This window comes from Prionailurus bengalensis, chromosome C1, assembly GCF_016509475.1.
Source record: "Prionailurus bengalensis isolate Pbe53 chromosome C1, Fcat_Pben_1.1_paternal_pri, whole genome shotgun sequence".
NCBI lineage: Eukaryota > Metazoa > Chordata > Mammalia > Carnivora > Felidae > Prionailurus > Prionailurus bengalensis.
This window is the reverse complement of record NC_057345.1, coordinates 42811070-42824614: the sequence shown is the minus strand read 5'-3', so window position 1 is coordinate 42824614 and position 13545 is coordinate 42811070. Positions and strand designations below refer to the sequence as shown.

The 13545-nt window shown below is 38.6% G+C and overlaps 1 protein-coding gene across 1 annotated transcript in view; it reads right to left on the bottom strand.

Moving 5' to 3' along the window:
- Positions 1-1148: 1148 nt before the first annotated feature.
- Positions 1149-13545, bottom strand: part of ZYG11A (zyg-11 family member A, cell cycle regulator) — a 74957-nt gene continuing 62560 nt past the window's right edge. Inside the window, 4 exon segments of the mRNA XM_043573339.1 lie at positions 1149-1339; positions 5481-5578; positions 5971-6032; positions 9669-9863. Coding sequence (XP_043429274.1) covers positions 1149-1339; positions 5481-5578; positions 5971-6032; positions 9669-9863 — 546 coding nt within the window.

Genomic DNA, 13545 nt, shown 5'->3' with positions numbered 1-13545 from the left:
TCAAAAAATAAAAAATAAATTAAAAAAAAAAAAAAGTCTGGCCAGCTAAAGCACAAACATCTAGTATAAAAATATGCCACTAATCAAAAAGGAATATACTTTTGTTCTTTGGAAAACTTAAACAGAGGAATGGCAAAACATATTTCGTTGGTTGTCAATAATAAGGAAGGAATTCATACTCTGTTCCACAGAGGTTTGCAAAGGACACAAACAGAAGCCTCTGATAGTTTATACTGCAGTTGAGGCTGGTTCTCAAAAGCCCATTATATTTCTTGTCTTCATGCTAGGTAAGAGCACTCTGAAATCTATAGCAAAGTCTTTTTTCTGGCCCTTCCTCTTCTTCTCAGTTTTGGTCACAATCCCATTTAAATCAGAACTTTGAGGGATCAAGATTTACAATGCCCATATAATCATTATCTACACCCTCTACTCACAGTCATCAAGTCCTACTATTTTCCACCAGCACATCCACTTACACAGAATGTTATGTTCAGTCTAGTGTGTAAAGTTGGAGCCTTTTGCAAAAGGCCAAAAGCAGAATACCCAAAATTGTAAAAAATATATTTTTTCCTTCCCTCTACCCCACAAGTGGAAGGTACTTTGGTATTTATTAAAAAAAAAAAAAAAAAAAAAAATTCCCCTCTTTTTCCTCCCCTCCAGCTGAGATTCTGCCTTCTAAACAACACATTTATAAGCATGTATTTTCCAAAGCTTTTTCATGTACTTCTTTTCTAGTAGCCTCACTAGGAATAACAACTCAGGATATTCTTTCAAACATGAAATTTAACATAAATACCAAGGTCTCCCTGTAGGTCTTTCGTTTCTCCTTCCTCTCTGAAACTCCCAGAGTTAAGAAGCTGGCCAGGGCTAGGAAAAGTAACTGGCATAGCTGTTCCAACATAAGCTAACAGGCCTCCCCACATAGTCCAAGGCTTGATTTTGCAAAGCTGTTGAAGGAGCGTTCCCAGAATGATTCCAACTTGATTTGGGATTATGGCTATCATTCAAAATCAACCTTTTTGCGGCCTACAGAAAATCAACAATAAAGGCCAGTGAGGCAGCCAACTTACAAACTCCAATGATAACTTGTTTCAACACTGAACTGCTGGCAAGGCAGAAGGGCTGACACTGAGGAACAGACAGCACCTCTAAGCCCCAGGGGCTGAGGAGGGCATTCAACACAGAGAGGGTCTCTGATAATTCATGAAATGCATTCTGAAGTCATCTAGAATGGAGGTTGCAATCCTCTGTGCTTGAGCATCTGCCTCACTGTGCTCCTGGATGTCACACAAAAACTGCAATCCTTCTTCTTCAACTAACATTCTGCAGTATTTGCTGGCTGAAAGAAAATCAAAGAGAACTGATGGACAAACTGGCATTTTAAATATTCCCAAGTCACCACATTCACCTTTGTGAAGAAAGGGTACCAAGGTTTAAGCCCTTTGACATAGGAATTAACAGATAAAAGAAATATGTCAAAGGGCACCCGGGTGGCTCAGTCGGTTAAGCACCCGACTTGGGCTCAGATCATGATCTCACGGTTTGTGGGTTCGAGCCGCACGTTGGGCTCTGTGCTGACAGGTGGGAGCCTGGAGCCTGCTTCAGATTCTGTGTCTCCCTCTCTCAGTCCCTCTCACACTTATACTCTCTCTCTCTCAAAAATAAACATTAAAAAAACTTAAAAAAAATACGTCAAAACTTAAATAATGCTTGGATTGTGCAGTGCAATTATAAATGATTTTTTAGTATGTTTATTTCCAGACAACTCTATGCCTCAAATCTCTAATCCTAGCTAAAAGGATAGAAACCTCTTTTATTATAAATGTAATACACATTTCAAGTTCAGGCATTATGCTGAGCTAGATAACCTGATAACACTAGATGCTGGATAAAATATAACAAAAAATTTTAAATGTATACTCATGTGTACAAAGTAAAGAACTTGTCCAGGACCCAGACATAGATTGCAGAGAGCACCTAAGCTCATGTAACTTTATCTGCAGCTATCCCGGGGAAGAAAGGGACTGTCAGTTTCAGTAATCTAGCAATTTAGGTTCCAACTTACAAAGTTAGAAGCAATCTATATATAATAAAATATGTATCAGTGCATAAAGCTGACCCCTCAAAGGACTATAGGAGAGAAGGGATAAGACAATGAAAACATTTGGCCTCTAGGTGGGTATACAGGTGTGGTTGGAAGAAATCCTCCCCAAGAATTCATAACCACAGTAGTGAGTTGGTATAGGATTTGAATTTATACTGCCTAAACGTTCTGGGAACCCTTGAGCTGAGAAGTTAATATGAAAATTAGTTCAATCCCAGGACAACCTCTAGAGCACCTGAGGGAAGCAAATACAAAACTGCGTAGTCTAAAAAGGAGTCTCTTAATCATTCCAAAGGCCAACTAGACACAGGGAGAAATAATGATCTAATGACATGGAAATTGTTTTTTTAAGGATAAGATAGGGGCGTCTGGGTGGCGTAGTCGGTTAAGCGTCCGACTTCAGCCAGGTCACGATCTCGCGGTCCGTGAGTTCGAGCCCCGCGTCAGGCTCTGGGCTGATGGCTCAGAGCCTGGAGCCTGTTTCCGATTCTGTGTCTCTCTCTCTCTCTGCCCCTCCCCCATTCATGCTCTGTCTCTCTGTCCCAAAAATAAATAAACGTTGAAAAAAAAAATTTAAGGATAAGATAGAATAAAGTGAGAGAAGGTATAAGATACTTCTGACAGACACCCCACAAGGAAAGTATAGGGGAAGAATAAGATCTTTAAACAGCTGAGAATTTTCATCAATTTTGGAAAGTGTAACTGTGACCTGAAGTCCAGAGGCTGTGTAACAAAAGGCTGATGAAACATAATTAACAAAGTCAAGACAATAAACTGCAGAAAAAATATTTGCAAGAGTTCCTTCAAATTAAAAAGATCAACAAAGAGTAGACAAAAAGTGAATAAAGAATATCAATGGACAATTCAAGGAAACGAAAAAGAGTCTTCAATAAAAGATAGCTAATGTAACTTAAATGTTAAACAAGACCATCATTTCACCTTAAATTGGCAAAGAACAAAACGTTCAATTAAACATTGTCTGTGTAAGAATGACAAGCTTTCATACATTGCTGACAGGAATGAAAACTGATAATCAACTCACCAGAAAACAGTTTAGCAATGCCTATCAATATCACCATGTTCCTAACATTTTGACTCAGCAATTCTAAATATTATGCAGATTAACTGACACTTGCAAAATGATACACTTAACAAATGATATGTACTATGCGTGAACTAATACTGTGCTATGCACAAATGCTAATACTATGAGCCTAGCAATGTTTTAAATGCTTAACGAATATTAACCCACTTAATTTTTTTCAATGTTTATTTATTTATTTTGAGAGAGAGAGAGAGAGAGAGAGAGAGACAGACAGACAGACAGACAGACATGAGTGGGGGAGGCACAGAGAGAGAGAGGGCAACACAGAATCCAGAGCAGGCTCCAGGCTCTGAGCTGTCAGCACAGAGCCCAATGCAGGTCTCGAACTCATGGACCACAAGATCATGACCTGAGCTGAAGTCAGATGCTCAATCAACTGAGCCACCCAGGCACCCCAACCCACTTAATTCTTACAGCTCTATGAAGTAGGTATTTTTATCCCCATTTTATAGTTAAGGAAACTGGGGCACAGTGAAGTCAAGTAACTTGCTCAAGTTCCCACTGTTAGTAACTGGCAGAAACTGGGAACAGAGCACAGGTAGTCAGTCTGGTTCTAACATCTGTCCTCTTAATTACCCACATGTGCATCTTCAATTCATAGATAGATAGAGTTACAGATATATAGTCTTTGTATATAATTTTTCATTGTACATTAATCCATATTCATGTATATAAATATGTTAATATTCAATAAAATAGTGCTTGTAATAGAAAAGACTAGAAACAATATCCATTTAAAGAAGACTGGTTAAATAATTATATCTATATAGTGAAGAAATACTGAGCAGTCTAACTAATAGTGGTAATCTGGAGCTCTGCCAGTTGCTATTTTAACTTTAGCAAGTTACTTAAGTTCTCTGTGCCTTGTTTGCTCATCTGTAATAGATGAATAATAAAAATAATGCTACCCCCTTCGCGTTGTTGTGAAGATTGAGTTAACTCATAAAGACCTTGCAATACTGCCTGGGACAGAGAAAGTACTCAACTAACTTCTAGTTGCTATAAACCAAAGTCATTTCAGAGCTATTCTGACAGATCTGCCTGTAGTTGTTTATATGCCAACACCATTCACAATACTTATTTATAATTTAAAGAGAAGTGTTAGGGCAAGCTCCTAGAAACCATTTTTCTTGGTCAGTTCTTTCTTGTTTATTCTGCCAGGTTAACTTTAGAATAATTTTCAGATCCCTCACCTCACTCGTTCATTTAAATTGCAGCATATTCATAAGCTGAAAAGATTTGACATGTGTCTCTTAAAAAGTCTTTCCATCTAGGAATATAGTATGTCTCATAATTACTTCAGGTTTCTCAATTATTTCTCAGTTTACTGCACAGAGCTCTCATTGTTTGTTAAAATTATTTTGGGAATTTTATACTTTTTGTTAGTAGCTAATATTTTAATTCTAAAGCTATTTCTTGAAACTTTTCACTATAAAATTATACTCTGTATTTCTTTTATAATAAAAGCAAAAAATTTTACAATAATCCTTAGCAAAGAATGTAAGTCCCCAATTCTCCCAACAGCCAAACATGTAAAAACATTTAATCTGGCTAGGAAACAACCCCTGACTCCTGGCCCTCCAGCCTCCCCCAGACCATTACAAAAAGGCAGATGTATATATTACTATAGACAGAGTATTCATGATAAACTGTTGAGTGAAAAGAGCCAGCTATAGGGCAACATGCACAGAATGAGCCCATTTTGTTTAAAAATGTCCTTATTTATATATAGTATATACTAACTACAGTATGTGTATAGAGAAGTATTTGGAAGGATAGTTATAATTATCAAATTGTTAATAGTACCTGCCTGTGGGGAATAGGAGTGAGAGCCAACTTTCACTTTCTTTTATAAATTTTTTTTTTTTAACGTTTTTTTTGAGACAGAGAGAGACAGAGCATGAACGGGGGAGGGGCAGAGAGAGAGCGAGACACAGAATCGGAAGCAGGCTCCAGGCTTTGAGCCATCAGCCCAGAGCCCGACGCGGGGCTCGAACTCACAGACTGCGAGATCGTGACCTGAGCCGAAGTCGGACGCTCAACCGACTGAGCCACCCAGGCGCCCCAACTTTCACTTTCTATACTGCTTGATGTCCACCCCCAAATAGATTATAATTCTGTGACATTTTTTAAACTAATAAAAACATTTTCCAACTTCCTTTTTTAAAAAAGTTAAATTCAATAGAGGTGAACAAATTTTCAAAATTCTATCTTGAACTTAACCTTTATACAGAAAAACAGTTGGAAAACTACTATGTTTTGAATACATACGGTTTTTACTGCAGACATGATACATTGCCCATAGTGCCCAGAGCTGAACCGCTGGTTGAGAGAAGTTGCCAAGGAGTGGGAAAAATGCCTTGAAGGATCTAAAGAGGCACAAAGAAGTTCATTTAGAATTCAGGCTAGCATCTGTGATACAATAATTATTTTTAACCTCTCCACAGGATCATTTCCTCATTGAGACAGATGTATTGTTGAGCATATATCAGAAGCTAACATTTAAGAACTTACATTCTATGTTAGACACTCTTTATATTCAGTATCTCATTTCATCCTCAATCTTGCACACAATAAGCCTCATTTTACAGAGGAATAAAACTGAGTCTCAAAGATCTTCTAAAAGTGATTTTCCCAAAATCACAAAGTAACAGGATTTGAACATAAGGCTATCTGACTCTATTTTATCACTGTACCATGGTCTCTACATAGCACAATGAGGACAAGCTTTAAGAAAAGTACTTCTCCATCACGAGATTACCTGTAGGTCACCAACGCTGTCATCTTACAACTTGAACTTGGCCAATTCTGGATGGTTGCATACTATACAAAAAGAGAAACCAGGATTCTAGTATTGTATTCCATCCTTTTTAAAAGGTCATAATAGGCTGTTTCATGCCATTTATAATTACATATATATGAAAAAACAAATCTTCAAAATATGGGAATGATCACCCAAATTAAGGTATACCTACCTGCCAAAATATGAAGTAGATAACCATTAAATATGTAGAATAGGAACAAAGTCATGTGGAAAACAGTGCAATAAGAGGGGGCTTCTGAGTAAAGATGCAGGACTTGGCATGCATCCATTCCTTTCCTAAATCCCATGACCAGAAATATATAAATGGTTTAAAATAAAAGAAGGCAACCAAACAAGAACAAAGCAGAAAGAAAATGGTGAGTGATTTAGTAGATCTAGCACTGGAGAAGATTAAAAAATGAACCAGTTTGGGGCGCCTGGGTGGCGCAGTCGGTTAAGCGTCCGACTTCAGCCAGGTCACGATCTCGCGGTCCGTGAGTTCGAGCCCCGCGTCGGGCTCTGGGCGGATGGCTCGGAGCCTGGAGCCTGTTTCTGATTCTGTGTCTCCCTCTCTCTCTGCCCCTCCCCCGTTCATGCTCTGTCTCTCTCTGTCCCAAAAATAAATAAACGTTGAAAAAAAAAAAAAAATGAACCAGTTTGAACAGAACTCCCAGACATAAAAATCTGGCACACCAAGTACTTTAGGAAGTGAGATTAGAGGTGGGGTTAAAAACAAGAGGAATGATCGAAAGTACCGAAGAAACAAGACTCCCATATCTCCTTTCCACCACTAATAAAAATTTCTGGACTGGGCAACCTTGTGAACAATTAAGGGTTGAAGTACCATGTTAAAAACAGGGATGAAGTGAAAATCTAAATGATAAATGCTGAGAGTCCCTTGCTCTCAACTCTCTTCCTCTAGTGGGATTTCAGACCATTGGAACCAAGCTTATCATTTTCAGTCAGGAGAACAGAAGATTCTTCTTGAGGGAAATTCCAACCAGTTCAGGACAGAAGATCTAATGACAATGACAGTGACTAATACAGATCACGCTAGGTGAGGCCCACAGTTGACAAGTTCCACCCATCTGCACCTAGCTTCCAAACAACTCCACTCTTAAATATGACTGCACAGCTGAAGATCTCCATATACTTTAAGAAAGTCTGTAACATAAACGATAAAAATAGGGTGAAAAAGTAACTTGCAGAAAACAGAAATCTTGAAAGAAGAGGAAAATTTAAAAAACAAAACAAAAGCAAAACCCAAACTAATCATTACTACCTTTAAAGAGATAATAGATACAGCAACCATGGGAAAAGAGTAAGATATTATATGAAAAAGAAGCACTCAGAGAACAAAAGAGAGTTCTTGAAAATTAAAATAGAAATATATAAATACAAATATATAACTATACATAATATATAAAAACACATTATAAGCTATAAAAATAAATAAATATACTGTGGTACCTGGTGGCTCAGTCAGTTAAGTGTCCAGCTCTTGATTTTGGCTCAGGTCATGATCTCACAGATTGTGAGATTGAGTCCCACATTGGGCTCTGCACTGACAGTGCGGAGCCTGCTTGGGATTTCCTCTCTCTCTCTCTCTCTGCCCCTCCCCTCCTTGCGTGTGTGCACACACTCTCTCTCTCTCAAAAAAAAAAAAAAAATTAAGGGGCACCTAGGTGGCCCAGTTGGTTAAGCCTCTGACTTCAGCTCAGGTCATGATCTCACAGCTCGTGAGTTTGAGCCCCACGCTGGGCTCTGTGCTGACAGCTCAGAGCCTGAACCTGCCTCGGATTCTGTGTCCTCCTCTCTCTCTCAAAAATAAACATTAAAAAATTTTAAAGTATATGTTAAACTATATGATGAGCCATATAAATATATAAAATTACATTAAAATAGCTAATTATATAATAAAATATATAAAATATAAATGCAAAACCCAATAGGAGTGGAGATTTTTTTATTTATTTATTTTAGAGAGAGAGAGCACAAGTGAGGAAGGGGCAGAGAGAGGTGGGGAGAGAGAGAATCCCAAGCAGGCTTCACACCACCAGTGCAGAACCCAATGTGAAGCTCGAACTCACAAACCTCAAAATCATGACCTGAGCCAAAGTCAGACACTTAACTGTGCCACCCAGATGCCCCAGCAGTGGAGATTTTTAAAGATTTTTTTTAAAGAGGAAAACAGGGAAATAGGTAAGGAAAAATGAGTCCAGGGAGGCCAACATCCTAAGGTGGGGGGAAAAAAAGAGGAAGAGAGTAGAGAGGGAGAAAGAAATTTCTCACAACTGAAGGAAACAAGCTTCTAGAGCAATTAGTATCCAAGATAATGATGAAAATAAACCTACATCCAGGCACACCACTGTGTGATTTTTGAGAACAAAAATCTTAAAGGTTCTGAAGGAAAATGGCTTCTCAAAAGTGATACTGAGAAAACAAAGAAGTAATGACTTAAAAATTCAGAAAGAAAAATATTCCAAAACTAAAATTCTATACCCAGCCATGTGACTAACTAAATATGAAGGTAAAATAATGCCCTTTTCAAACAAATAAGGTCTGACTTATTTATTTATTTATTAGAGAGAGAGAGAGAGAGAGAGAGTGTATGGAGGTGGGGAGGTTGGGAGGGTAGAGGGAGAGAAGCTAGAGCCTGACGTGAGGCTCGGATCTCGTGACTCTGAGATCATATAAAGTCTAAAATTTTCTATTTCATGCATTTCTTCTGAGGAAGCTACTAGATAAGATCCAACAGAATGAGGGAGTACACCAAAAAACCAGGAAGGCATGCAATCCAGGAAACAGGGAATCCAACACCAGAGAAGTAAAGAGAATCCCCAGTAAAGGAATATCCTGGAATGACAGCAGTATAGCAAATACACAAATAAGCAGACCAGATGGAAGAAAACAGAAAGTTTTGGGAAAGAAGTCTTAAGAAGCTGAAGTAGATGGAATATATTTCAATATACTGAAAGGATATATATACTTGGGAGTATAGGAAAGGGTACGCATAGGGAAAATGAGAAAAAGAATCTTCTTTTTCCAGAGTGGGAAAATGAATGAACAGATTAATGTCTAAAACTGCAAAATGAAGTAGCAACAGAGGTAATTTAGATATGGAGAAAATATCAAAAGAAATAGCTTGAAAAAAAGCTGAAAGTGGAAAAGAGAACTGGTTAAAGCCACATTCAACTGTTTATACGTGTAACTTTTATAAAAGAAAAATATCAGGAGGAATGTAACAAAGTATTAACAGAGGTTAGGGCTTGATTGTACGGTGAGTGATTTAGAATATTTTCTTTGTACTTTTTTATTATGTTTCCCATTTTCTACAATGAATACATATTTCTAAAATTCTTGGGACGCCTGGGTAGCTCAGTTGGTTGAGTATCCGACTTAGGCTCAGGTCGTGATCTCACAGTCTGTGGGTTCAAACCTTGTGTCTGGCTCTGTGCACACAGCTCAGAGCCTGGAGCCTGCTTCGGATTCTGTGTCTCCCCCATCTCTCTGCCCCTCCTCTGCCCACACTCTGTCTCTCTTTCTGAAATATAAAATAATAATAATAAAGTAAAATTCTTAAAACTAGAAAAGTAAGTCTCCTGCAAGAAGAGATCACGACACAGTTTGTAAAGAAGAATGAATGGTCCTTGTACCAAATCCTGGAGAAGAGCACTCCTCTGAAGGTCATGGGACATCCAGGGCTGTGTGTCAGATGTCAGGTGGGCTATGATGCCTGCAGCAAAATAACTGACTTCCATTTCTTTGCTATGGAGCAAGCTGCTAATATGTTTCACCACATCTTCAGTCACCAGCTTGGAAGACAGTTCTCTAACTTCAGCTATGTTGTTCTACAGGTAAAAGAGAGCAGAAAATATCAGGGATAGGAAAGGGAGAGAGAATCAGACACTGATTCTCTCTTCCTTTCCTACTGCTTAGCTTAGATACAGTCAGAATACTTCATCCCATCCTCCTCCCTCTCAATTTAGCCTAAAACCCGTAATCCCACCCCTTGATGATGAGGATATCAGTAATGACAAATCACTGAGTGAGCACTTACTAAGTGCCAGGCACTGTACTAGACAAACAAAAAGGTCCTTTTTTCTGCCTTATCTCATTTAATGTTTCATATAGTTTTACCAAGAAATAAGTCACTCAGCAAGATTTAACTTGTCAGTCAGAACTTGTCAGGTTTATACTGCTAATAACTAGTTGAACTAGAATAAAATCCAGGCCTGACTCAAATACTTAAGATTGCTCAGGGCCTACTATATGTTACATTAGCTTGAAATTTAACAGTAACAATGAAAGGCAGGTAGTATTTTATTTTATATATTAGGTTGCTATGCTGTTTAACAAACTGCCACAAACTTGGTGGCTTAAAACAACATACATTTTTTTCTCTCTCAGTTTTTGTGGGCCAGGAGTTCATCCATGGCTTAGGTGGCTCTTCTACTCTGAGGTCTCAAAAAGCCACAATCAAAGTGCTGGCTGGGCTGCATTCTCATCTGGGGGCTCCACTGGAAGGAAACCTACTTCCAAGCTTACAAACTGTTGGCCACATTCATTAAGATTGAGGGTTTCGTTTTCTTGCTGGAGGCCACCCTTAGCGCCTAGAAGCTGCCCATAGTTACTTCCCACAGGGGCTTCTTTCTCCAACTACTTACTTCTTGGCAGCTTGCTTTTTCAAATACATGGAAGAGTCTCTCTAGCAAGTCTATTAGCAAGAGGGATTAACACCATAGTACCCCTAAATCAGAGGGGGATATGTTCTAAGACCCCCAATGGATATGCCTGAAACCACAAACAGTATCAAATTCTATAATATACTGTTTTTTTCTACACAAACATACCTATGATAAAGTTCAATGTATAAATTAGGCCCAGTAAGAGATTAACAATAATAGAATAATCGTAACAACATATTGTTTACTTTTGTCTGTTTTTTTAAAGTTTATTTATTTTGAGAGAGAGAGAGCATGGGCACGGGAGGGGCAAAAAGAGAGGGAGAGAGAGAGAATCCCAAGCAGGCTTCATGCTGTCAGCGCACAGCCCGACGAAGGGCTCAAACTCATGAACCATGAGATCATGACCTAAGCTGAGATCAAGAGTTGGGCACTTAACCAACTGAGCCACTCAGGTGCCCCTCATATAACTTTTATTACAATATACTGTTATAGGGGCACCTGAGTGGCTCAGTCAGTTAAGTGTCCGACTCTTGGTTTTGGCTCAGGTCATGATCTCATGGTTTGAGTTCAAGCCCAACATTGGGCTTTGCACTGATGGTGCAGAGCCTGCTTGGGAGTCTGTCTCTTGCCCCTCACCTGCTTGTGCTCTCTCTTGCTCTCTTAAAAAAAAAAAAAAAAAAAAAAATTACATGAATGTGGTCTCTTTCTCAAAATATCTTTTTTTTTAAAGCTTATTTATTTATTTTGAGAGAGAGAGAAAACACATGAAAGGGGGGAGGGGCAGAGAGAGAATCCCAAGCAGGTTTTGCTCTGTCAGTACAGAGCCTGATGTGGGGCTCAAACTCACAAACTGTGAGATCATAACCTGAACTGAAATCAAGAGCCAGATGCTTAACCGACTGAGCCACCCAGGCACCCTCTCAAATATCTTATTTCACTGTACTCACTCTTCTGCTGCTTGTGAGGAGATGATAAAATGCCTATATGACAAGACAAAAAGGTGGATGACGTAAGCATGTGACATAGCATTAGGCTACTACTGACCTTTGGACCATTCCTCAGGAGGATCACCTGCTTCCAGACTGTGAGTAACTGAAACTATGGATAAGGGGAAGGGGTCTACTGTCTATACACCATAACATAATCACAGAACTGATACCCTATCATCTTTGCTATATTCTATTCGTTAGAAGCAAGTCACAGTTCCTGCCCACATTTGAGAGGAGGACTTTTACAAAGACGTGAACAGCAAGAAGAAATCAGAATCACTAGGAATCACCTTAGGGTCTGTCTACCACACAGATGAAAACACAAAGGTTTAGAAGTGAAACACATAGTCAAATTGAACACAGCAGTTACTGTTCCTTCTGAAGCAGTTTTCAGAAAAGTATACCCTAGAGACTAGTATGTTCAAAATAGCATCATACAGCACTATGCAGAAAACTACACTGAGATCACTTACCCCAGGTATTTTTTTACAAGACCAGCTATACCCTATTGATTTCAGCAGAAACTGCACTATTGTGAGATTTCCCCCGTTTTCCCCAAAGCTATCTATACATACCCTCATCAATAGTAGGATTTCAGCATTAAGTCGATCAGATGGAAGCCCCAGACAAGGAGAGACAACATGACAGCATCCTTACTATAACTGAGGACACCTTAGATGAATCTCACAATTTCTCTTATAAGCTTGGCAGAGGCTACTTTTCTAGTACCTTTTTCATTCCAATAGTCTATGAACAAAATGTTGAGAAGAGATGGAAGCTACAGGAGAAAGTGGGTCTTCTTCACTCAGAAAAAGGAAGGAAAGGAGGCATCCTCAAAAACTCTCAGCATTCTGAGAGGCTCTCAGAAAAAACTAAAAGATCTTTTAGAAAAGGTTAGCTAATAGTAGGACACTTAGCTTTATATAGCATATATGAGGCTTCAATCCACCTTTCTGGCCTTATTTATTGCTTTTCCCAACTTCTGCCAAAATTCCAGATATTCTTTATTACAGTATCCTTTAAATGATTACATTTTCTCATCTTCCCTAGCCAAAAGACCTTTGTCTCCTACTTATTTTGTCCTCTATCTTTCTACTTTTTGTACCTTCCAATATTAAGATTTCCAATATTAATCATTTAATCCCCTCTACTCTGTTCCAAGTCCTATATGTGCTAGGGATACTAAAGTAAAGACACAGTCCCTGCTTTCAAGGAGTGCATGCTCTAGAATCAAAAGCTTCCACTAGACTTTGTGCTTTTCTAGCACTTACCACAGTCCATCTTAAATCAGAAAATTATTCATATACCTGTCTAACACCACCTCCCCAACACTGAAGGACCATCAGCTGGATGTATTTCATGCATGGCAAACTGCAAGGACTTAACAGTATGTCTTCATTACTTTTTGTAAATGTTCACCTTTATCTTTTGGAAACAAAGAAATTTCTCAATTATGGATATCCTGATTGAGAGGTAGTATAACAATATAATCAAAGAAATTTCTAAAGAATTGATTACCTTGATAAAAAAGTATGGTAAAGTGGTTAATATCAGAGATTCTACAGCTAGACTGGCTGAGTTTGACATTTGATTCTGCCTCCTACTACTTAGGTAACAGGATAAATAGAACATAACACAACTTTTCCTATCTCTATGTGACTTAGCCATGTGACTTCACTGCTCCTCCCATCAAGGGGTGGCCACCTCCTTTAATGCGGGCTTAACCATGGACATATAATAAATATATATTTGGTCTTTGTTGCCAGTTCTTGAAAGAGAAGTCTTCAATCCCTTGGAATTTCCCAAGTGATAAGAGTAATCAGAGCATCTTTGTTCTTTATTTGGTAGGCAACTAA